At 40.1% G+C, this 24930-nt stretch overlaps 1 protein-coding gene across 2 annotated transcripts; it reads right to left on the minus strand.

The window, feature by feature from the left end:
• Positions 1-15099: 15099 nt before the first annotated feature.
• Positions 15100-24864, minus strand: tegt (testis enhanced gene transcript (BAX inhibitor 1)). Of its 2 annotated transcripts, none has more exons than XM_020055866.2 (10): positions 24742-24864; positions 23350-23448; positions 19255-19363; positions 19008-19128; positions 18497-18545; positions 18307-18404; positions 18062-18141; positions 17828-17928; positions 17141-17216; positions 15100-16957 (listed from the first exon to the last, which is right to left on the minus strand). In XM_020055866.2, the coding sequence occupies exons 2-10, from the start codon at positions 23403-23405 to the stop codon at positions 16931-16933; spliced, it is 717 nt and encodes a 238-aa protein (XP_019911425.1). In that variant the 5' UTR covers positions 23406-23448; positions 24742-24864; the 3' UTR covers positions 15100-16930. The 2 variants fall into 2 exon arrangements, with proteins under 2 accessions (XP_019911425.1, XP_010879456.1); XM_010881154.3 differs by having other exon boundaries at positions 15100-16960.
• Between the last annotated feature and the right edge of the window lie 66 nt (positions 24865-24930).

A 24930-nucleotide genomic window follows, 5' to 3' on the forward strand; every position in this document is an offset into this window, starting at 1 on the left:
TTCATCGTCTCAAAAAAAATTATCCCAAGCAGAACAAATACTAAATATTATTATACATTTTAAAATATATATTATACATTTGTATTGTTGTTGATTTTCTACACAGCTCCGGAAAAAATTAAGAGACCACTGCACCTTTTTCTTTCCTTTCCAAAATAGTTGAAAAGTAAAGTTTTGAGTGAGGAACAGAAGCGTTCGATTTGCAGTGGTCTCTTGATTTTAACCCTTCTGTTCCTCACTCAAAACTTTCCTTTTTGACTTTTTTGGAAAGGAAAGAAAAAGGTGCAGTGGTATCTTCATTTTTTCCAGAGCTGTATATTTACTTTAGAAAAAAAGTATTTTGACATTGATTAGTTATTTGTATTTGCATGTTTCCAAAAAAAAATTCAGGATTGACCAAAATGAACACAGGGGTGTTACCTCAGATCTAGTCCTCTAGTGAGTTAAATAAAAAATCTGAGCTGTAGAAGATCCCCTAGCTTACCTACCTACACATACAATTGAATGTAGATAGATGTCTGCTGATCAAAAAGAAAATTATGATAAGACTTTCCAAACAAAATACTGAGTAATGTTGTTGAGCACTAGATGAATAGGCCTTACTTTTTCAAGCTCTATTCTAGGTCACATAATTAGTGTCCACCCTTAAACAATGAAAGTGTCACATGATCTCCGATTAAGTGAACCTGTTTCAGGAACTTTCACTTTATGGCAGAAAACATAAACAAATAACCACACCATGAAAACCAAGGAGCCTTCAAACCAAGTCAGAGGGAACATTCTGGTAGGCCTGCAGCTACACAGAGTTACAAAGTTTCAAGCCCAGGATAGGAAAATCTATCAATATGTCAACTATTACCCAGGGGCTTGGTGAAGCTGGGATATATGGAAGTGTCACGGAAAAAGCAACTGCTAAAAATCCGGCACCTCAAATTCCAATTTAGATTTTGCCATTAGGTCACAGCAAAGATGCAACACAATGTTCCCTGGTTGATAATAACCAAACTGTTCGGCTTGAATGCAAAACGCTATATTTAATGCACAGCTTGAATTTGCAGCAAGACTTGAAGGTTACTGGTGCACATCCATCCATCCAGAGCTTGAATGATTTTGTCCAGAAGAATGGGTATAATTGCAGGAACCAGATGCAAAGCTGGTAGAGCCATAACAAAAACTACTTGCAGCTGTAATTGCTGCCAAAGGTGTTTCTACCAAGTATTCATATGTTGGTTGGAAATTACCAAGTAATTTCCAACCTACACATTACAGTTTTTTATGTCCAAGTAATCTTGTTTTACATTAAAACCATATTTCTTGCACATTCAAAGTATGTGGTATTAATCAAATAGAATGAAGCCCAATTAATGAGTTTTCATTCCAGATCGTAACATGACAAAATGTGAAGAAATCCTTGGCAAGTGGAGGGGTGAATACTTGAAATCTTAATGCATTCACCAACTCATCTAAAGTGGACCTTCTCAGTGAATCTCTGATGTAAGGCTTTTGACCAAGACCTGCATAAATGTTATACAGTTACTGTACAAGAGCCCATGTAGAAGAATACTCACCTACCAATCACTATCTCTGCAAATTAATCTCCGGAGATGGACAAGACAGGGCTGTGTCTGGGTTTAATTTCCATAGGGAGCCAATACAAAAATGTATGTACTCGCTGCTGTAAGTGGCTCTGGGTTAAAGGGGTCTGCTAAAAAACAGTCATTTCTTTACTTTAGCCATTGAGCAAAGTAAAATGTCTCCTGAAGCAGATGACATTTTCATCTATGTACAGTAACTAACCATCCAGTAGCCCAGTTACACTAAGCTTGATCAATCTGTTTGCTACCTTTTCTGAAAACAGAATCAATCTGAATAAGAGTGACCAAACACAGAAAGAACAGCTCCAATTTAAGATTTCCCTCAGAAACCAACTAATCTGGGGATGGAAGTTACAAAGCTATACTATTTTGCTGATGGACAAACCTAGAAGTTTGGATAACCCTCCCAATTATCTTGTTAGGAATAGTTGAGACATGCTTTTAGCTACAACCAACTAATTTACTGATTCCAAAGTATTCCAATATTCCAATAACAATTAGGGTTTATTGTCAATCCATTTATATGGGACTATAAAACATATGGATTAGGTAAAAAGTAATCCAAAAAAAGTAATATTTGTTCATCCAAACAGAAGGGAAGATTGGCTATCACAAACTTCTTACTGTACTACTGGTCTGTAAATGTATATGCAACCCTAGCATTGTCCAGCTAGCTTAGACTTAAGCATGATATCTGTCATACATATTTTATTGCCGCTGTGTTTGTTCCCTGTTCTCATGTTATGTTCAGAATTCCATCATACCTAGCTAATTATGCATTTGAAAACAAATAAAAGCACACTTTTACGTTACCACTGCTTATCACTGTTATTTCTGATCCAATTGTAAGGAACCTCTTCTTTGCCCCTTCTAACCCAGATAAAAAATTTTAACAATGTGGAGAATGGGGGATCCAAAACAACTGGGATTTATAACCTGAAAGACCTTTAGCTTCCTTTGATCAACTGATGGAAAACTATGGCCTTCCTGTAAATAACCCTAGATCTGATAGATGCTTTAAAATGTGCCCGGCATCAGGCAAACATATATCCTGTTAATATGGTGCATTTAAATCAGTCAATCCAGAGTCTTTCAGTGCAAAATTGGAGTAAGAACCTAGCTCTAAAATAGCTATATCAGATTGTGAGGATAGCTTGGAATACATTCATACCTGCTCAATCAACTGCAGACAATCTCATCCTATTTAAGATCTTAGATAGACAACACTAATCCAAGGCTAAGCCCCATATCATATTCCCTGACACCTCTCCTACGTGCCAAGCTTTCGAGGGCACACTGCTATTACACAGAAAACACAAACTGTTTGCGTTATATACATATGCCCATCTACTTTAATGTACAGGTGCTGGTCATAAAATTAGAATATCATTCAAAAGTTGATTTATTTCAGTAATTCCATTCAAAAAGTGAAACTTGTATATTATATTCATTCATTACAGACAGACTGATATATTTCAAATGTTTATTTCTTTTAATTATGATGATTATAACTGACAACTAATGAAAATCCCAAATTCAGTATCTCCGAAAATTTGAATATTACTTAAGACCAATACAAACATTTTTTTTTTGAAATGTTGGCCAACTGAAAAGTATGAACATGAAAAGTATGAGCATGTACAGCACTAAATACTTAGTTGGGGCTCCTTTTGCCTGAATTACTGCAGCAATGCAGCGTGGCATGGAGTCAATCAGTCTGTGGCACTGCTCAGGTGTTATGAGAGCCCAGGTTGTTCTGATAGTGGCCTTCAGCTCTTCTGCATTGTTGGGTCTGGCGTATTGCATCTTTCTCTTCACAATACCCCATAGATTTTCTATAGGGTTAAGGTCAGGCTAGTTTGCTGGCCAGTTAAGAACAGGGATACCATGGTCCTTAAACCAGGTACTGGTAGCTTTGGCACTGTGTGCAGGTGTGTGCATTACTGCAGAAGCTGCACCGATCCGTCTGTCAATCTCCCGTTCCATCCTTCCCTCACTCGTGAACAAGACCCCTAGATACTAAACTCCTCCACTTGAGGCAGGCACTCTCCACCAACCTGAAGTGGGCAAGCCACCCTTTTCCGACTGAGGACCATGGCCTTGGATTTGAAGGTACTGATTCTCATCCCCACCGCTTCAAACTCGGCTGCAAACCGTCCCAGTGCATGCTGAAGGTCCTGGCTTGAAGGGGCCAACACGACAACATCATCCGCAAAGAGCAGAGACGAAATCGTGTGGTCCCCAAACCTGACACCCTCCAGCCCCTGGCTGTGCCTAGAAATTCTGTCCATAAAAATTACGAACAGAACCGGCGACAAAGGGCAGCCCTGCCGGTGTCCAACATGCACTGGGAACAAATCTGACTTACTGCCGGCAATGTGGACCAAGCTTCTGCTTCGGTCGTACAGGGACCTGACAGCCCTTAGCAAAGGACCCAGGACCATATATTCCCGAAGCACTCTCCACAGGATGCTGCAAGGGACACAGTCGAATGCCTTCTCCAAATCCACAAAACACATGTGGGTTGGTTGGGCAAACTCCCATGAACCCTCCAGCACCCCGTAGAGGGTATAGAGCTGGTCCAGTGTTCCACGGACTGGAAGAACTCGCACTGTTCCTCCTGAATCCGAGGTTCTACTATCGGCCGTATTCTCCTCTCCAGTACCCTGGCATAGACTTTCCCGGGGAGGCTGAGGAGTGTGATCCCCCTATAGTTGGAACACACCCTCTTAAAAAGAGGGACCACCACCCCGGTCTGCCATCCCAGAGGCACTGTCCCCGACCGCCAAGCGATGTTGCACAGGTGTGTCAACCAAGAATGCCCCACAACATCCAGAGACTTGAGGTACTCAGGGTGGATCTCATCCACCCCCGGTGCCGTGCCACCAAGGAGTTTCTTGACTATCTCTGTGACTTCAGCCCGGGTGATGGACGAGTCCACCTCTGAGCCCTGATCCTCTGCTTCCTCAATGGAAGACGTGATGGCGGGATTGAGGAGATCCTCGAAGTACTCCTTCCACCGCCCGACGACATCCCCAGTTGAGGTCAACAGCTGCCCACCTCCACTGTAAACAGCGTTGGTAGGGCACTGTTTCCCTCTCCTGAGGCGCCGGACGGTTTGCCAGAATCTCTTCGAGGCCAGCCGATAGTCCTTCTCCATGGCCTCACCGAACTCCTGCCAGGCCCGAGTTTTTGCCTCCACAACCACCCGGGCTGCAGTCCGCTTGGCCTGCCGGTACCCGTCAGCTGCCTCAGGAGTCCCACAAGCCAACCAGGCCTAATAGGACTCCTTCTTCAACTTGACGGCATCCCTTACTTCCGGTGTCCACCACCGGGTTCGGGGATTGCCGCCTCGACAGGCACCGGAGACCTTACGGCCAAAGCTCTGAGCGGCCGCTTCGACAATGGCGGTGGAGAACATGGTCCACTCGGACTCAATATCTTCAGCCTCCCTCGGGATCCAGTCGAAGCTCTGCCGGAGGTGGGAGTTAAAGATCTCTCTGACAGGAGACTCGGCCAGATGTTCCCAGCAGACCCTTACAGTACGCTTGGGCCTGCCGAGTCTGTCCAGCTTCCTCCCCCGCCATCGGATCCAACTCACCACCAGGTGGTGATCAGTTGACAGCTCCGCCCCTCTCTTCACCCGAGTGTCCAAGACATATGGCCGCAGGTCAGATGAAACGACAACAAAGTCGATCATCGACCTGCGGCCTAGAATGTCCTGGTGCCACGTGCACTGATGGACACCCTTATGCTTGAACAAACTCCAAAACATGGCGGCAGAGCTGGGGAGCTATAAGCAAACCCACACCAGCCCGCCGCCTCTCACCATGGGCAACTCCAGAGTGGTAAAGAGTCCATCCTCTCTCAAGGAGTGTGGATCCAGAGCCCAAGCCGTGCGTAGAGGTGATCCCGACTAACTCTAGTCGGAACCTCTCAACCTCACGCACGATCTCAGGCTCCTTCCCCGCCAGCAAGGAGATGTTCCACGTCCCTAAAGCTAGTTTCCGTGTCCAGGGATCGGGTTGTCTAGGCCCCCGCCTTCGACTGCCGCCCGATCCTCTCCGCACCGGCCCCTTATGGTCCCTCCTGTGGGTGGTGAGCCCACGGGAAGGCGGCCCCACATCGCTCCTTCGGGCTGAGCCCGGCCGGGCCCCATGGGGAAAGGCCCAGCCACCAGGCGCTCGCGTATGAGCCTCAACCCCGGGCCTGGCTCCAGGGTGGGGCCCAGGCTGCGCCATACTGGGCGACGTCACGGACCTCAAAATGTAAACACTTGAAATATATCAGTCTGTGTGGAATGAATGTATACATTATACAAGTTTCACTTTTTTAATGGAATTACTGAAATAAATCAACTTTTTGATGATATTCTAATTTTATGACCAGCACCTGTATTTCTTCTTGACTGTGAATCCAATATGGCTGCCATAATGAGCTTTAATACTTATATTAGAGAATTAGTAGCCTTTTTTTTTTATTATTTCACATGTATGTAAATATATCAGATTTTATTTGATTACATTACATAAAGCACTAAACTTTCGTTGATTCTCTTTAGAATAGAAATATATAGATGTCTCTTGAAAAACATTATGCCACCACTTTAGCAGGACACAATATACTCTTGGGGACGGTTTTGCTGACACTGATTAGGCCTAGTCCTTGACAAAAAAAAGCCAATATTAATGGAGCTTAATTTTAGTTGAGGATTAGAATGAATCTGTGTCCACAAAACCAGTCCTTAGAATTGTATATACACATCTGACATGTAACAAAATTTTCTTCTCTGATTGTTATGTTGATGTGGTGGATCAATCACTGAGTGTCACTGTCTAACAGAAAAATAAGATTACTCCACTTCCTTTGAGCTGGTACAATTATTTTCCTTTTGGGAGTCAGTGTGTCTTTTTTCTCCTTGTTCTTTTATATCTTTAGTGGTCTTTGTGCTTCTTTTTGTTCGGATGGGCTTTTCTAAATCTACTTAAATCATGGCAGTGCCTTGTGTACTCTACAGATTAGTCAGAATGTTGAAATTGTAAACACAAAATTAAAACATAAATTTGATCTATGAATAAACAAAAATAAGAGTATTATATTGGCAATATACAGCAAACTCCCAAGCGGCCCTATTGCTATAAAACAGCCACCAATTCAAAAAGGCCAGTAAATGGTTTTGTGATGTCATACCCGTTGTATAAGTAAGCTATAAGCCACGCAGGTTGGGGTATAGGACCAATATACCACAGCTGAAGCTGTTGTTAGACATATTGGCCACATACCACAAACCACAGAGATGCCTCACATCTCTTAAAACATTTTTAGAAATGCAACTGGAGCTGTAAAACATGATCTAATGTCAAAGCCGTGGTATATGGTCTCATATGCCATGGCTATCAGACAGTCAACAATTAGGATGCAAACTATCCAGTTTGTATTGTCTTACATACCATGGCTTTGAGCCAATCACCATTCAGAATTCCTTTAACATGCACCAGAGCAGCTGAAAAACATTAGTGATGGACGTTTCAAGTCTTTTCAGTGAGCTGGTTCTTGTGGATCCGTTGACCTAAACGAGCTTAACAATAAAAAGGCACATTTCCAGAGTAAAGGCAAAAATTACATATACATTCACGTAGGTTATACCTGGCTACCCTAATTATTAGATCACCTGAGTTTTTTACAGAGTTACTCTACTGGAACACAAGATATGCTGTCCCCGTTTTGTATTTTTTGTGCAGTGCAGATTACTGAGTGTGTAACGCATCTGCAAACAATCGTTGTTTGAGAAAAGTAAACAAATCCTAGAACGAATGGTTCCTTTAACCAGTGCTATTCGGCTACTAACATCTACCAAACAGAGACGTTTAAAAAGAGCCCATCGTTCAAGATCACCCATCACTAAATAAAGCCATGACTAGAGTATATAAAAGGGTAACAGCAAGTGGAACAGCAAGGAAGTTATCTATTTTGTTTGTATTTCTTACATTAGTGTTACTATTCATGTGAGCGGTGAAAAAAGTTAGGTAGTCCACCATTTCACTCGGCCAACAAAAACTATGGTATGAGCACGTGCATAGTTTTGGTTTCACAGTACCTCATGAGCAGTGGAGCACCCTGGCAGCCAAAATGCGTACCTTTTCTCTGGGGTCCCAGACACGCGCATAATTCGGCACAACCTCCTTTATATAGTCAGACGCCCATGGTAGGAATGTAATGTGTATGCATTTGGGTAATACAAACATTTCCTCCATTTCTGCTATTGGAAAACTGGCAGAGAGTTGTTTATCTGCAACCACTGAATCAGAAATCCCCGTCACACTGAGATTGATTCTGTGACGCCCAAGTTCACCGCATCAAATTACGAGACAGACGCAAGACCCGCGGAACCAACTTACCACAGAATTTTTCCTGGTGATATGTTGCTCCTACTTTATCAGAAGTGGATTAAAGTCGAGGTTGACCTAACACTTGAGTAATATTTTTCGGACAATAAGCAACCATTTGATGGAGTTCATAGAAGATGCAATCGTTTTTTCTCCTTGCTTCTCTGTGTGGATGCGTTCTCTGCTCAGGTACATCTTCTGTTATTCTTGAAATATCAATGTAGGTATATTTATTTAGTATAACATATGCCTTCCCTTACTGTTAAGAAATTTCTTAATTATTGCGTCGGTGCTCCATCAAAATCCACAAAAGTATAAGACATGCATTAATATGTTTGTGTTTATTTGGGTCTTTATGGCTTCTGACAGAACTCTTTTTTAAATTATCTAAATGAGACAACTATGAATCCAATTGTTCTACACGTAGCCTTATTGTGCAATAATGCACAATGATAGACATTATTTATTTTACTTCTTTGGAGTCTGAGCCTACTAAATAAGTGATCAATCCAGACGCCACTCACCCTACTTCCGCGTGAGTGAATTACATCACTTAACAACCACCTTTTTGTGCACATTGGGTAAATTCGGACATCAGATACGTTGACTGCACATGGACACAAATATATTTGATAGATTTAAAGATGAAGACCTGGAGTATAGCGATTTTTTTTTTATCTCCAATTTTGGGCAGGAAATGTTGTTTATGTGCATTATCTATTGTCATACTTCGAGCCATTACATTTCAAGTTTGAAAGCATCAGAATGAATCTTTACGTCCATGCTAAGTCAATTCATCTGATGTCTGAATGAGTTACCGGAACTTGGTAACCTTACATCAACATTGACACTTTAATTATTAAGCTGACGCTTTGGTTGCGCATTGTGCATGCATTGTCAGGGTGTGTGTGTGTGTGGGGGGGGGGGGGGTTAATTTGTACGGGTGGGAGGGGGGCAGTTTAAAAAATCTATACACTCACTACATTAGGTCACATGGAATATGAAAGACTGCTAAATGACTTAAATGAACCCAAGGAGAGGATGATTAAGCCAATTTGGAGCTGGGGATGATTGGGTGGCTGTGAAATGATTGCCATATTGGGAATGTAGCCAGAACAGCAAGGCTAACACTGCTCAAATGATACACAGAATCACCTTCAATCACTCAGTACATTTACACATAGGCCACCCACAATGTTCGTTCTTGTATGGTACTGCATGAGAAGATGTAGTGAGAAAATACACAAAATGCACACAACGTTGTCATTTAATTTACACAGTGATATAAGAATGGAGGGTGAGCCTACTGTGTAAGGTATTAGGATATGAGCATTAATTATTGCATATCAGCAATGAGCAGAAAATATACAGTGGCAGTCAAAAGTTTGGACACACCTATTCAAAGTGTGTTCAGAATATTGATTGGTACTGTACATGGACTTGATACAGTACTGATTTGTACATTTACAGTTTCAGTACAGTACATCAAGATGCAGGGCAATAAGTAACGTTTTGAGTGCAGTATAGTGCAGCCAAGTGCCATATGATCTGTAGTGACCACAGAGTCAGGACCTCCATTTAACATCCCATCTGAAAGGTATGCCCTTCTCTCTTTATATGTATTCTGATCTTGAACTTGAACATGGTGAATTCCCTTGTGGTCAACATCATTTTTTAGAAGTGGAGAACCCAGAACGTGAGCTGTGGAAGGTGTGCAAATTCTGATCTTAAATTGTCTGTGCAGAAACTGGCACTTTGATTTTATCTGTATCCTTGATCTCAAAAACTTTCTTAATGGTCATTGTATGTTGATGGAAAGCGGAGATCATGCATCCATATTCAGAAAACCTTAATTATTTTTCACTGATGAGAAGTTTAGATTAAACGTTTTAATAGTCAACAGAAAAGTAAGCCAGTTCGAAAAGAGGACACATACATTCAGACTACAGACTTCATTTGGTGTCTGTTCTCCACTGATATGTTTGGCTATGCCTTCCTGAGTAACTGCATCCTGATTCCACCACCTGGAGCGAGAGAAAAGCTGACCCATTTAGAACCAACAATAAGGGACAAATGAATTGCGGTCTTTGCGCTAATTAAGATCAACCAGTATGATTTTTAGTTAGGGAAAATGTATAAAGATATCTGCTGTCAGTCAACAAGCAACTCTGAGTAATCAAATAGAGCTAACCTAACCAAGCTAATCAGTCTTATCAAAATGGTTTACTTTGGCTTATCTTGCTGTTATCATGTTTTTACTTTTTCGACTTTTGCTCATACAGGTACTAGAAACGTAATGTCCCTTGAATTATACTGTGCAGTTATACCATGCATTTCCTAAGGGATGAAAGCAGGTATTCTTTACATTATCTCTAAAATACTGAATGACCCTTGGAGACAAGAGACAGGTCCTATCACAGAGTTAATTTCTCCAAGGTAATGTAGAGAGCAGAGGTGTTACAATTATCCCCCTTATACCACAGTTGCCAACAAAATCTTATATTTTAAATGTTGCTATTTAAAACAAAATAAATCATATTTCATTTGCAAAGCACTCTTGCAAAACCTCCCAGCATGACACATCACTTCCAGATCATGAATTGGTTAGTACTTCATGCACCAAGAATAGCTTCTGAACTAGGTAAAAGCACTTCCATTTCTTGTGCCATCCAGAAGTGAAATAAGTTGCAAAATGAGCTTAGGCTTGAATGCCTTGTGCCCTTCAAGGAATTTAAAGTGTTGCCAGATGTTTCGCTTGAAGAAAAGTGTGTTGGCTTGTGATAAATGTTTGTGTGTTTTTTTGCTTTGTGGAACATTTTAAAATGCTGCAATGTTTATATATAAAAAAAAATTATCTATTGAACATTTAGCCTACAAACATCTCTCATACACAGTGTGGACACACATCACCATAAGGCTTGCAGCTAGATGTGTCTTCACAGTCCACAAGGCCCAAACAGACGTTCTCTGTCACCCAATGTTGCTCAAAGCTAGTTGTATAACCACATTTTAAAACCAGATTAAAGAACACCTTGGTGCACAATGAGCTTTGAAGAGATACACTGTTGTATTTATGTGGGCCTGTTAGGCCGCACAGTGCCCTCCACAATTATTGGCACCCTTGGGAAAGGTCAAAATAGGCAAAGGAATTGGTTGTTTATCAGCTTGATTTACACTCAAATATTCCTTATTTCGGGTAGAATTGTTCAAAGAAAAAAGTCTTAATAAAGAAACCTTCTTAGCCAAAACAATTGTTACAATAATTGGCAAAACTTGACATTCTCGTTAACCAAATCTAATAGAGATCTGATATGACAATAGAACCCGGTTCCAATTAAAGTTTCAATTACGTTTAACAAACTCTAGGTATTAACATTTATGTCTTGATATGAGTTGAGACTTTTCTGGCCCGACGCCTGTGTAGTTTGTTTGATGTGTCGTCCAATTGTAGTGTTGGAATCTCAAACCAACTGTAACACATGGATAATGTTTCCCACTTGAACAATCCTCCTCACAGTACATGGACACAATACACATGGATCCTTTTCAAGGCAGGTTCTTCATAGTTCCAGTCAACACAAACCTCTTGATTATTGCCTTACTAGCTGATGCCTTTTAATGCATCTATTACCTAATTTATCAAGGTCATCCACTATAATCTCATTTCCATGATGTGTTCTCTGATCTTCGCCATGTTGACAGGTGACCAAGTGAGTTTGGAGTTTGTCTCACCTCGTATTTATAGTCCAGTGAAACAGAATGTCATGGATGATAACCAAAGAGTTCCTACAGACGCAGATTAAATTGCATATGTTGAAACTGTTTTCAAGCGGCATTCATTTAGATACATCCACAACAGTGATGCACAATGAACAGGAAAAATAATTAAACCAAAAGTACTGCACTTAATGATTGTGACAGTGTGACTCTCAATGATTGACATGGTAATTATTTGAAAAATGACAAGGCTAACACATATTTTTCTTGCAGGGTATTACTGATACTTAAAGGTGCTACACATGGGATTTCTCTGCCATGTGGAAGATAGGTGAAGAACATTGTAAATACATGCGTAGAATACAAACAATCACAGAAAAATAATTGTAATACACATTTAAACTATTGGAGATTGACATTATTACAGCTGTGTTTTACAAATTGCTGCTATCAGCTTTTAAATTTGTCTATGGTAGCTAGTTGACAATACTGATTACCAGTAAGACAGTCAAGGATTCTTCATACTAGTGGTTTTCTCTATATTGGCTGTAGGGATTTTCTCCAAAATCCCTACAGCGGTGGTGGTGATTGAATAATTGTCATACATCAAATCTGATGATGGTCCTTTTGTGCTGCGACAATGGTGATCATGTTAAATGATGTTACATTTAATAACGTTGTTTTGTTTGTTTTACAAGGTTCAAACTGTGACTGATCATGACAGACCATTCTGATTGAAAAGGGCACTAACCAATGGCCTTGTCCGGAGATGGTTTAGTAGTCTGTTACAAAATGTTTTTACTGTGTTAGATAGTGATGGCCATACGAGGCTCCATTAATGTTCTTCTAGAAGAAGGATATTATGCTCGCAGCGCTAACTGATCATTTATTTTTCAAATTGAAAGCCAGCATAGAAATATATAAGGCAATATAGTTAGCAATGCAGTCTGTACATTTCATGTTTAATGTCGTTTACAATATTGTTCATGTCTGTTCAATTTACAGACTAGATTGTTAACTATATTGCTCTATAAATTTCAAGGAAGGCTTTTATTGTGATGAAAAGTGCTGTCAGCATAATATCCTGCTGCTTAAATAACTAGCCTCGTTTGGCCATCACTAGTATTAGATGCCTCATCAGGAGGAAATGGCTCCCTCCTGTGGATATCACATAGTGCATCAATCTCATGTTTCCAGGGATGCTTGGCAGGATGTTTTGCAATGTAACTAAATATTTGTTCAAGCATGTTTAGGCTTTATTTGACAGGGATGTGGGAAAAGCTAGAAATATGTTTTTCTGAAGGAGCAGTAGGTCAGATTTAACTGGAACATTATATGTTCCCTGGTGGTAGTGGCTTCAACTGCTGGATTGCAGTAGGCCATATTTCCATACATTTTAAGGACCAAAATGAACTGGTGCTTTCAATTGGATTTGACATTTTTGGGGGACGACGGCCAGAGACGGCCCACAAAATTCACCAATATATTTTTGTTCTGGGGAGGCCTGCAGGGGGTGCTTTTATTGAAAATGGGCTGCTTGTCTAACCGCTACAAGGAGCCAGAACAACACTGACTTTCAGTACAGGCTGGTGGTGCTGATTTTTGTGAACCTATCCCACATAAGTTAAATGTATGTAGACTTTAGATTATAGGTCTAGATGAGACCAAAGCAAAGTTCGGACTAATCAAGATGGGGATGTGATACGCATATTGATTTGAGTGTTTTCTATGGCTCCTAGCACAGAATTAAACAGCGGTAACAATTACTAGCCTTTTCTGAGTAATGAGATCCATTTCTCATTATATTATATAAACCGTGAAGTTTTAGCAGCCTTAATGTTTGATGTTTGGAGAAGGCAATTCTGCATCCTTGAATATTTTGGAACTTTTGGAACGTTTGAATGCAAATTGGATTCATGAATTAAAATAAACCTGTTAAAATATTCTGTGCTTTCTGTGTGTGTGTTAGTCTGGCCTTTTCAGATGCAGTGTTACCACTGCGAAGAGACTGTGTTGGACAATGACTGTTCAGCTCCAAAATTTATTGTTAACTGCACAGCAAACATCCAGAATGCCTGTCAGAAGGAGGTGATTGTTGGTGAAAAGGGTGAGTCATGAGTCTAGCTGACGTGTTTTTTTAAGTCAGGTTTGAATCCATTCTAGCAGGTTAATAGTCAAACAAAACATGTTCATTGTTTTGACTCCCTCCAGGTGTTTTCTACAGGAAGTCCTGTGCCTCTTTCTCCACCTGTCTGATTGTGTCAGCAGGGTATCAGTCCTTCTGCGTCCCGGGGCGGTTGGGCTCTGTCTGCATCAGCTGCTGTAACACCCCCCTCTGCAACGGACCACGCCCCCCCAGAATCTCCCACGCCCCCAGGCATGCTCCTGCCAGCCCCGCTACCCTACTTATCATCACTGTTGCCGTGGGAACACTGCCCTGAAGTTGACAGTGGTATTGGCTAGATTAGCTAAAGGTGGTGTCAGCTGTGGAGGTGGCTGGCGTTAGAGCCAAGAGACGGATGACTGGAACAAATGTATTGGAAAGGGGGCAGACCAATACATACTGATCCAATTAAGCAAAAGAGCGACTATTTCAATTTAGAGTGGGATTCATTCAAAGTCACAATTTTTAGTGTCTTTATTTACAATATTTATCCCACGCCCACACTCATTTTTTCTGAAATGTGAAAGCATACTTGTAAAGGGGCTTGCCCTGGTAGTGTACGGTTTTATGTAGTACCAAAGAGTAGTCTGTAAGTGAATATGACCATTGAAAAAACATGTTTTATAATAAAATAAGTGTTTATTATAATTTTCTGTGAATGCGGCCTCTGCTGATGCAGGGACATACTGTAAGTTACACTGTATCACTGCACTTCCACCATACAGATTTAGTCTTAATCCATAGTAAATTAGTGGCTGCCATAAAAGGTTTAGTTCCAACCCTTTCCTGTAATTCTGTCCAGGTGGTGTACATGATGCTGCCTCAATGCAGATACAGGCAAGGGTTGTACCAAATACATTGTTAACATAGGGAGATTACATTTAAATATATAAATGCACAAATTTAAGGCCAGCATTACACTAAGTTTAACAATGTGTTATGCTACCCTTAAACATTCAGTGATCAAAGGACTTGATTGAATTTGTATCGCTGACATTTAGACCTACAGCTCAATATAAAAGGTTACATTAACACATGTTGCCGACATGCAACATTTGTTCTAAATGTAGTTTCTGCAAATGCGTAAACACTGCATTGTATTTACCACCGCAACATGGAGTAGAATTTACGCAATCCGGATTGAATCAAGCCCTAAGCCAGTTAAAATCCCTGTATGCATGTGCTATTTTGCATCCCATTAAAAAAAAAAAACTAAATGAAAAGCCCCACTACGTTAAACATTATTTTAACAAACTTTAATTCTTACATTTATTTAGCAGTATAACAATAGCAATTCCATGAAAAGCACAAAAGAATCTCACAAAAGTATAAGACATCCTGTTAATTTTTTTTCTTCAAACAGTAAAATGTTTAAATTGAGTAGCAATAGGGGATAGATTGGTAAACCTGTATTGTTATGAGCACTTTGGAGGAAATAAAGTTTTGAGAATTGTAGATTTTTTCCAGCTCATTTGTTTCATTCAAACTAGGTTAAAAAAATACCCCTGTGAGAACCTAAAGAGTTTTTTCTCAGCATGTCCCAGAAAAACTGGAAAGATTACTAGTTAAGAATGGTAACTGGACAGTAATTCACATGCTTTCAGTGAATAAACTGACATCAGATGAAAATTATATGCTGTTCTCCTCAATGAATCTGCTCAACCCGTCATAAATGGTAACTTTACAGTAAGCCCATAAATAAACCTTAAAAGAGTTGTTACAGCTGCACATTTGGACATACCTTGAAGAAAAGTTACTTTTTTCCATTTCATGTCATTACATCAAATCCATTTGCCACAAAACACCAGTTGTCAAGTGTTCACCTCCATTTTAAGCACAGTGGGTTAAATTAAATCCTGCATTATGAAAGATCTGTGTCATGCCAAGATTATAACATGCAGCGATTAGAGTAAACGTAGTCAAATTACACATATGGGCATGTTTAAATTTTCTAAGCACTCAATAACAAATCTTTAGCCATCCAGGTTCAATTTGAGCCTAAAATATTTGTTGTAGGGGAAAGAGAAAATAAATATTACTTCATAAACATTACTTTCTTTACACCATAGGGGACAACACAACCAGCAAGTACCCTAAAAATGTCATACAACTCATATAGCAATCATTTATGTAGAATGAGAAGTGCTTTCAACAGATTGCAGCAGGTCTGGTTATTCAAGATTAATAAAATACATAGCGTTATCTACTTGATCAATTGCATCTCATTAAAAAGCTTGTGAACCCCTAAATGGCTCAAGCTACAATAGAAGAAAACTGGTATTACAGAATCCTCACATAACGATAATGTATACCTTTATTGAAATCAGTAAATGACTTGGCAGTTAAGAGAAAAAAAGTGAATAGTACAACTTCACTGAAGAGAGACTGTATTGTAACAGCAACGGTAAAATGTGTAATACAATATCACAATGATAAACCATGTAAGTGAACACTTCAAAAATTTACCATGATGTAACTAATATGTTCAGGGCAAGGGGGCCTACTTAATTGGCAGATTTTCCAAATAGACAAATAGTTATCAACGTCTTTGCAGAAAATGTATGCATTTCCATTAATATTCACAGATGCTCAAGGGGGCTCAGAAATGCAAAAGGAACTTTGATCAGTACATACATAAACAGGGGCTTAAATAATTTGAGGTACTGATTTTCTACTTGTTTAAATGGAAGACAAAAAAGCAAATCGTCTCCTTCACACGGTTTACCCCCCATCAGGAAAATAACTATCAAAATCAGTTTGTTAGTTCATTATTTCAAAAAACAACTAAATCATCCCTTCAAAACGGGAGTTTATACTTTATTTTAATAAATGACAACACAGGAACTTCCAGACCTTTACATCAAATCCCAGATACGTCAAACCTTACATAGAAGCCAATTCCCAAATCCAACCAATCGATTCCTAAGAATTAAGACACTATATCAAAGTACAAAATCACATAATGATCTAAATAATTAATTTGAATAATTAAGCAGTTAAGCTGATGCTCCAGAAGCACTCCTGATGTGATTCCAGGTCACAGATATTTTATTTGCTGGCACTCTTATTCACTTCCTCTCCTTTTTCTTGCTGTCCTGCTAAATAAAGAAATATAATTTACAATACACGCCTATATAAAAGTAGACATAGTCACATAACATAAAAGGTATCAAATCATTATCAAACTAGCAGTGCAAATGAGAAAGTGGAATAGTAAAAGTTGTATACTACAGTACATAAAAAGCAATAAACTGGCTGATTAAAAATGGCAACTGTACCTTCTCATTCATGGCCAGAATAACCATGAGCTTCCTGAAGATAGTTATAAAATCCAAGAAGAGATCCACAGAGTGCCTGCCATAGGGTGAAGAGACAAGTGTTGCCTGTATCAAACATCTATTAAACCACTTGTCAAGCTCTTTGCTCATACAAACCAAGCTATTGACACTCTCCACAATACCAAGTCCATACCAAATGCATTGTATGGCCTACTCACCTTTGTTTTTACAATGGTTGGGGAAAGAATGATTGTGTGGGCTAACAGACACACCCATGCAAATGTCATAACTTTTACATTAATTTAACATACAATCTTCTTCAGTGAATTGACTTAGAGTGCACCCGCAGCTCAAAATCTCCAATGTAGCTGGTTCTTAAATTAAATGTGGAAAAGCAACATTTTTGCAGTCTCTTAAATCTGAATGCAAACGATTGGTAAAAACTGCAAGCTTTCACATAATGTGCTGACTGACTTTACATTAAATCACACAATAGCAAAAACCTCTCAGGATTAACATACATGAGCAAGTAGGTTTAGTGTATTGCTCAAGGGCTCAACGATAGATGTTTCACCTTGTCGGTTCAGGAAGTTGAACCAGTGACCTTTCGGTTACTGGCCTGACACTAAACCTCTGCTACAATCAACCCTGCCCTCTTCACTTCCAGAAAGTGTGCCCCTCTCTTACCAGATGTAGTCTTTGTCTCCCATCTCAGCCTTTTCAATGATGAGTTGAGTATCAAACAGCACAAACCCACACATGATGGCCAGTCCAAGGTATATGTGAGCCTATACAAACAGAGAATGTGCGATTTTCACCAATCAAGCATCTTTGTGACTCAAGTATTGGACAGTACTGGATGTCATTACAATGGATCGAAACGAGGTAGACAGGAATATAGTGGGCGGATTTCGTCTTTACCTTGAACAACATGACTGACCCCAGGAACATGTTGAGGAACGAGACCAGCAGCAGGATGGACAGCCCAGACATCAGAGTCCCTAATGGGGGGGGGGGGGGGGGGTAAATTAATAACAAAAAAGTATCAGCATTTGGTATCATGTTTTTGTGCACAATATAATTGAAACATGCAGCCGTGAGCACATCAAGGTGACAGGATACTTTCAATAGTTTCCATTCTGGCGGTTAGCAGCTCAACAATTCACCTCCGAGGAACAGGTAGCTCCTACGCTGGGCGTACAGCGCACTCAGGGTGAAGCACACGAAGATGACGGAGGTCCCGAGGAAGGCTGTCACAATGATGCTGGTCAAAGGAAGACAAAAGAGACAAACTAAATATCCAAAGGACCCTTAGGGCAACGGAAACCAGCTCTTCTACACATTCTGTGATGTTACCTTGGGTTAATAGAGATGACGTAATCCATGACTGGGCCCAAACCAAGACCTAGAATGAAGAGAAGAAGGAAGAAAACAAAATCAGCTACTAACTACATGTATTGACTCTTTAGCTTTCTTTGGAAATTAAATGGATTCAAAGAAACTGACTAGTATAGGAAATATGGTGGAAAATCCCTCCAGCTATGTTTGCACCAATCCAATGCTTTTAGGGGGAGCTAGTTTTCGATCACACCTACAGTGTCAATGCACTTTGGTACACAGGAAGTTCCGCTGCGCTTGCCTTTCAGCACGGCCTTGCTGAGGCTGTTGCAGTGGTACGTGTGGTGCATGCCTTGGATATTGAGTTATACACAGAATCAGCTTGGCAGCAGTGAAATTTGAACTTCTGTTTCACACATACCCAGACAATGCATGGATAGATGTTTGTGGACTGAAACTGTAGGTGTGACTGAAACGTTAACAAAGAGTAAGGACGTTTCAGAGGGAACTATGAAGCATATGAGGTTACCTGTGAAAAAGGCAAAGCCTGAGAGGATGGCCAGTCTCTTCTTCTCAGTCTGGGGGCTGTGGGGGGTCATAGCCAGCCAGGCCATCATGGCCAAGGAACCCAGCATGGACAACAGGCCACCCTAATAGACAAAACACACAGCAGGAGTTATACTGTAATTAGTGAACTCCAGTCACCAGAGACCAAATACAATCCTAAAATCATGGCTGCCTTTTGTACTGTCACGGCCACCATCTGAGCGGTCTACCTGGAAGAGCCTGGTGACGACGTGGACGTAGGCTCCGGCGGCAGACACAAACATGCACAGGGCCAGGCTGGAGTAGACATTCTTTAGGTGGAGCTGAGTGGAGTGGGAGCTGAAGGAGGAGAGAGAGTTGCGTGTCTTTATTTAGTTGCAGGACAAGATAAAATGTCACATACAACCATATCAATGTGACATTAATAAAGTAGGTTTAAAATAAATTCTTAACCACCATATGACCAAATTCTGACATTTTATCAAGTCTGTTTTTTTATCTATATGCCTGCTCTACTTCTACTCACTGCACTACACCGTGCCCTACTGCACTTTATTGCTAATGTGGTATTCAGCACAGCAATACCTCAGTAAGTGTTGAAACAGATACTGTCATATTCCATCATTTAGTTCAGAGATGTAGATACAATAATAAAAATTACACCCAATAATAAAAATGATAACAAGAAGGCATTATTTTCCATTATGTTTTGGGCGATAAACATCAACAAATTAGCCCAAATCTGTTACGCAGCACACAACTATACAGATGCCCACAATCCATTCCCAGGAGGCAGGCCCAGCTGGAGTCAACTCTGGTGCTCAGTCTGTATCTCAGCTGGCAAGGCTGCTTGTGTGGTACATGAGGCGTTTAGTTCATGCATGCTGGTAGGAGTTTTTCAGTATAGGTATAGTTCTGTCACCATCTAAACAAATAATATATTTGGACTGGCAAACCAAGAGAAAGAATAAACACATTCAAATTACTTTTCCACCTGAAATGGGGGACAAAGTTTACCCATGATGTTATATAAAAAAAATTGTCAGAGCATGATGATATTAGGCATTAGAGTGGCAAATCCATTTGTCCCTCATTGGATGTTTTAGTGAAAATGCTGTCTCTCTTATGGGATACTGTACATTCTTCGTGTTTAGTTTCAGGAAAGAATTGTATTCTGAATGCTACCAGCAACTAGCATGGAAGGGTTTACTGATCATGAAAACTCATCTCATCTTCATTCGCTTATCCGGTATCGGGTCGCGGGGGCAGCAGCTCCAGCAGGGGACCCCAAACTTCCCTTTCCTGAGCCACATTTGCCAGCTCTGACGGGGGATCCCGAGGCGTTCCCAGGCCAGTGTCAAAATATAATCTCTCCACCTAGTCCTGGGCCTACCCCAAGGTCTCCTCCCAGCTGGACGTGCCTGGAACACCTCCCTATGGAGACCAGATGCCCGAACCACCTCAACTGGCTCCTTTCGATGCAAAGGAACAGCGGCTCTACTCCGAGATCCTCACGGATGGCTGAGCTTCTCACCCTATCCCTAAGGGAGAAGCCAGCCACCCTTCTGAGAAAACCCATTTCAGCCACTTGTACTCGCGATCTTGTTCTTTCGGTCATGACCCAGCCTTCATGACCATAGGTGAGGGTAGGAAGGAAAATTGACCGGTATATCGAGAGCTTTGCCTTCCGCCTCAGCTCTCTTTTCGTCACAACGGTGCGGTAAAGCGAATGCAATACCGCCCCCGCTGCTTCGATTCCCTGCCCCACATAAAAGTCCATAAAAGTTACAAACAGGATTGGTGACAAAGCGCAGCCCTGGCGGAGGCCAACCCCCACCTGGAACGAGTCCGACTTACTACCGAGAACCTAAACACAGCTCTCATTTTGGACGTACAGGGATTGGATAGCCCTCCGAAGGGACCTCCTCATCCCATACCCCCGCAGCACCTCCCACAGTATCTCCCGGGGGACCCGGTCATACGCCTTCTCCAGATCCACAAAACACATGTAGACTGGATGGGCATCTAATGTAACTAAGTGTAACTGATGCAATGATAAATAAATAAAACCAGAAAATTAATCTCAAGTAGTAAGCATTTCATGACTTAAGTGCAAACCCACTGCATCTTATGTCATTGTTAATTAACCAGAAACACCAGACACTCTGAGTTGCGACTGACAAACAGCTTTTGTTGCAAAAGGTTACACCTTGCAGCAAATTGAAAAAGGATTGCAAGTGTATTTATTCTTCACCACTTTTCTACGCAAACATTTTTGTAATCCACTCACCAATAGTCCTTAACTGAATGCTAATGACCACTCAAATAAGTGGGAAAACATTTTCCATGCGCTGTGTTACGCTGGGCAAGGATGGTTTACCATTTGGGTTATAAAGAGAACAAACAAGGATGGTTTTTTTACCACCTCTTGAATCATCCTTTTCACTGTGCATGGTGGCAAAATACACATCATCTACCAGACAGGTTCATCAGAGCTCCGGTTGTTTTATATTTCTTCCCAATAGTGAAGAAGGACATTTTTAGTCGTGTAGCTATCCTTCTATAGCAGTTTGCTAAATTTTGAAAATAACCCTGTGTAATTCATTTCTCCGGCTTTTCCCATGTTGATGAATGTTTGGCCTGTGTGTTACTTCATATTTATATCCCAGTAAAACAGGATGCGAGGGCTGACCACTTAGAGTTCCCAAAGACTAAATATAACTTTAAATGTGAAATCGTAATACATAAATTCAGTTTTGCTCATAAGATTGTCCAAGGGTATTAATAATTGTGGCATGCATGTTTTAGAACAAAATAATAGATTTTTTGGAGAAGAAAAAGTTAAAGATTAGATTAATATGACTGCTTCTGTGGAAGAGCGTGCTGTTACAGTAAAAATATTGTGAATTACAATGATTGCAATGAAATTAAATATATATATCAACATAGCCAAAACATGGCTGATTCTGATCAAGCAACTTCATTTTCTATTTTAGGCCACAATGGAAACAATTGTGATGATAAAAAAAAACATTTGGCCTTTCAGCTACACCCGTAATGTTAATAAACGCACTTAAATATGCAAAGTATGCTACCGTTCAAAAGTTTGGGGTTACTTAGAAATGTCCTTGATTTTGAAAGAAAATAACATCAAATGAATCAGAAATATAGTGTAGACATTGTTAATGTTGTAAATGACTAATTGTAGCTGGAAACGACTGATTTCTAATGGAATATCCACATAGGCTATAGATAGACAATTATCAGCAACCATTAGCCCTGTGTTCAATTGTACGTTGTGTTTCCTAATCCAAGATAATAATTTTAAAAGTCTAACAGATCATTACAAACCCCTTTTACAAGTATGTTAGCAGAGATGAAAGCTGTTGTGCTATTTAAAGAAGCAATAAAACTTGCTTTCCTGAGATTAGTTGAGTATCTGAAGCATCAGCAATTGTGGGTTCGATTACAGGCTCAAAATGGACAGAAACAAATAACTTTTCTGAAACCTGTCAGTCCAGTTTTGTTCTGAGAAATTAATGGGAGAAACTGCCAAGAAACTGAAGATCTTACAACTCCTGTCACAGAACAGAGCAAACTGGAAATATAGGACTTTTATAGTGGCCCCAAATTGTTGAACAGTAGTGTAGGTAAATCAAATTGAAATCTGAAGGATTTGGGTCTATGGTTTGTATTGAGTACCATGCATCAGAACAGTATTGAAAAGTTTATAAAAGTTTTACAGATCATCAACAACTAACTGACAGAAGACGACATACATTGCACTTTTACAGTACTATTTTACACAGCTTGTCAATGTCATAAAGGGAAACAGAAATGAGTTCCTGAGAGTCATACCTTTAAATTTCAGGGGTTATAACAGCTTATTGCTAATATCATTCAAAAGCTAAAGTCAAATAGAAAGCAGTGCGTTTCAATCACAAAAAAGCCATAATTTTAACAGGCTACTATTGGTTTATTTATAATTTTTTTGCTTAAATCAGGTTATAGACCAGTTAATTAAACCTGTGTCGACTAGCTTTTGGTTTCAAAACACAGAATTAACCAGGCATTCGGCCTGAGTAAGGTGGGAGCTAAAGGGGGAAGTAATATTGTATTAGAAAGTTTCAAAAACAAAAGAATAAAGCAATTCTGCCTCCTTATCAGTTGGGTCCATTTATTCCACAGTAATTTGGCAACATCACCTTTTGCAAGAGTAGTAAAAACACCACCGACTGCTTCTGTTCTGTGACTGACAGATGACGACATTGGTTGGGATTCATGTTTATAGACAGTTTGTGGAAAAAGAAAACCAAGATACTTACATTTGGGAAAATTTTAAGAGAGAATCCAAATTTATATTTCGATCAAACATGTTCATCTTGTATGGAATTAGTTGTACCTTGGCCCAGTAGTAAAATATTCTGAAACAAAACAAATGACATGGACATTAGGCATTGCTGTTGATTAGTACAGCAATAGTACAACAAACTACATGACGTTTAGTTAAGCCTCCGCTCATGCAAATAACACTGAAAAAACACTTCGCAACTACTTAGGCAATTGAAATAAACTGAAACTATATTTACTCAGAAAATATTGAATGAAGATAGAGCTGCATGATTAATCAAACGTGTGAAATTCTAAATAGCAGAAAGCTGTGGTTTTTGTTTTTAATTTTAGCCAATCACATTATTTAGCCAAAGACGTGATCTGAACCACATCAAAAGGAGCTTATAATTTTTGTTTATCATATCGCAAGTCAAATCGCACTGGCAAGCAGAAAAAATCGCACTGTGATTTTTTTGGCCACGTCGTGCAGCCCTAAAAACATGACGGTTATTAGTTACTTAGTTGTAATTAGTTGTTTAGATACAGGTGATATAATCTCTCACCCAGTTCCAAGTCTGAATCAGTGCCTGTGAAATACCTAGTTAGTAGAGGTTGAAAACAGACTTGTAATGGCCTTGCCCCTACAGAACGGCGTAAAAACGCCTAGACGCACACCGAATCTTCTTGAAAGCGAAAGATACACATCCTTCGTAACTGACGGCTCTGTCTGTAATGTGATGAAACCGTGTCGTAATCGTACACGAGTAAACAGTTGTTCAGTTACATCACAAGCCACCTACGCACTGGAGGTCTCAACATGACAGATTACTAGTGGGGTGGGAGAGCAAAGTGTAACCAGGCAACTACCCAGCTAGCTAATTTTAGCAAATTGTAGAAACTGTTACACTGACAATCTGAATGTTTATCAATCTACTGTAGTGCTATTATTGACTACCAGAAGTTATCAGCTGGTAACTTCAAGTGAAGGGGGCGTTATGCGAAATATCCCTGGCTGTATTAGTTAACGCGTTAACTTAAACTGAAGTGAAGGCCCACGGCCTCTAAAGGGGGATTATGCGAAAAACAGTTAACGAGTAGCGAAATTACAGTTGTATGCTCTAATATAAAACCAACCTTTCATACTAAAATGTAGCAAGACAGTTTGTTCAGTTCTTAGCTAAGTTAATAAATAATTTGCGAGAAGTCCCCTTTTTAGCTAACGTTAGCTAGCTATCTAGCTAGGTTACTTAGCTAACTAACGTTGTTGGGTAACGACGTTCGCTTCTAGTTCGTTCCTGGTATTTCCGTATTAGATGTTTGATTCCTCAAACGATGGTAATCTCATGCACTTTATCTAGTTTAAAATTCAATATAATTTCACGTACCTGATTTCGATACGTCCACAGCAGTATTCAGCAAGAGGTTTATTTTGCAATGTCTCTTTGAGCTCAGCTACTGGCCTGACGCTGTTTTTGTTTCAATGCGTATGTGTGAAAAGTATAGGGCACGTCGTGACATCATAGATAGACACGCCCTGAATACAGTAGTGTAAGAAAAGTGCAACAGTTGCGTGG

This window comes from Esox lucius, chromosome 17 (assembly GCF_011004845.1).
Source record: "Esox lucius isolate fEsoLuc1 chromosome 17, fEsoLuc1.pri, whole genome shotgun sequence".
Lineage (NCBI taxonomy): Eukaryota > Metazoa > Chordata > Actinopteri > Esociformes > Esocidae > Esox > Esox lucius.

Bases quoted from the DNA above. Each gene is read 5' to 3' on its own strand.
- tegt (XM_010881154.3), bottom strand. From the start codon at position 23,405: ATGAACATGTTTGATCGAAATATAAATTTGGATTCTCTCTTAAAATTT. The intron at 17,217-17,827 runs GTAAGAGAGGGG...ACCCTATGGCAG, and splicing joins GGAGACAAAGACTACATCTG to GCACTCTGTGGATCTCTTCT. The intron at 16,961-17,140 runs GTACAGTTGCCA...TTCTTTATTTAG, and splicing joins TTCTGGCCATGAATGAGAAG to CAGGACAGCAAGAAAAAGGA.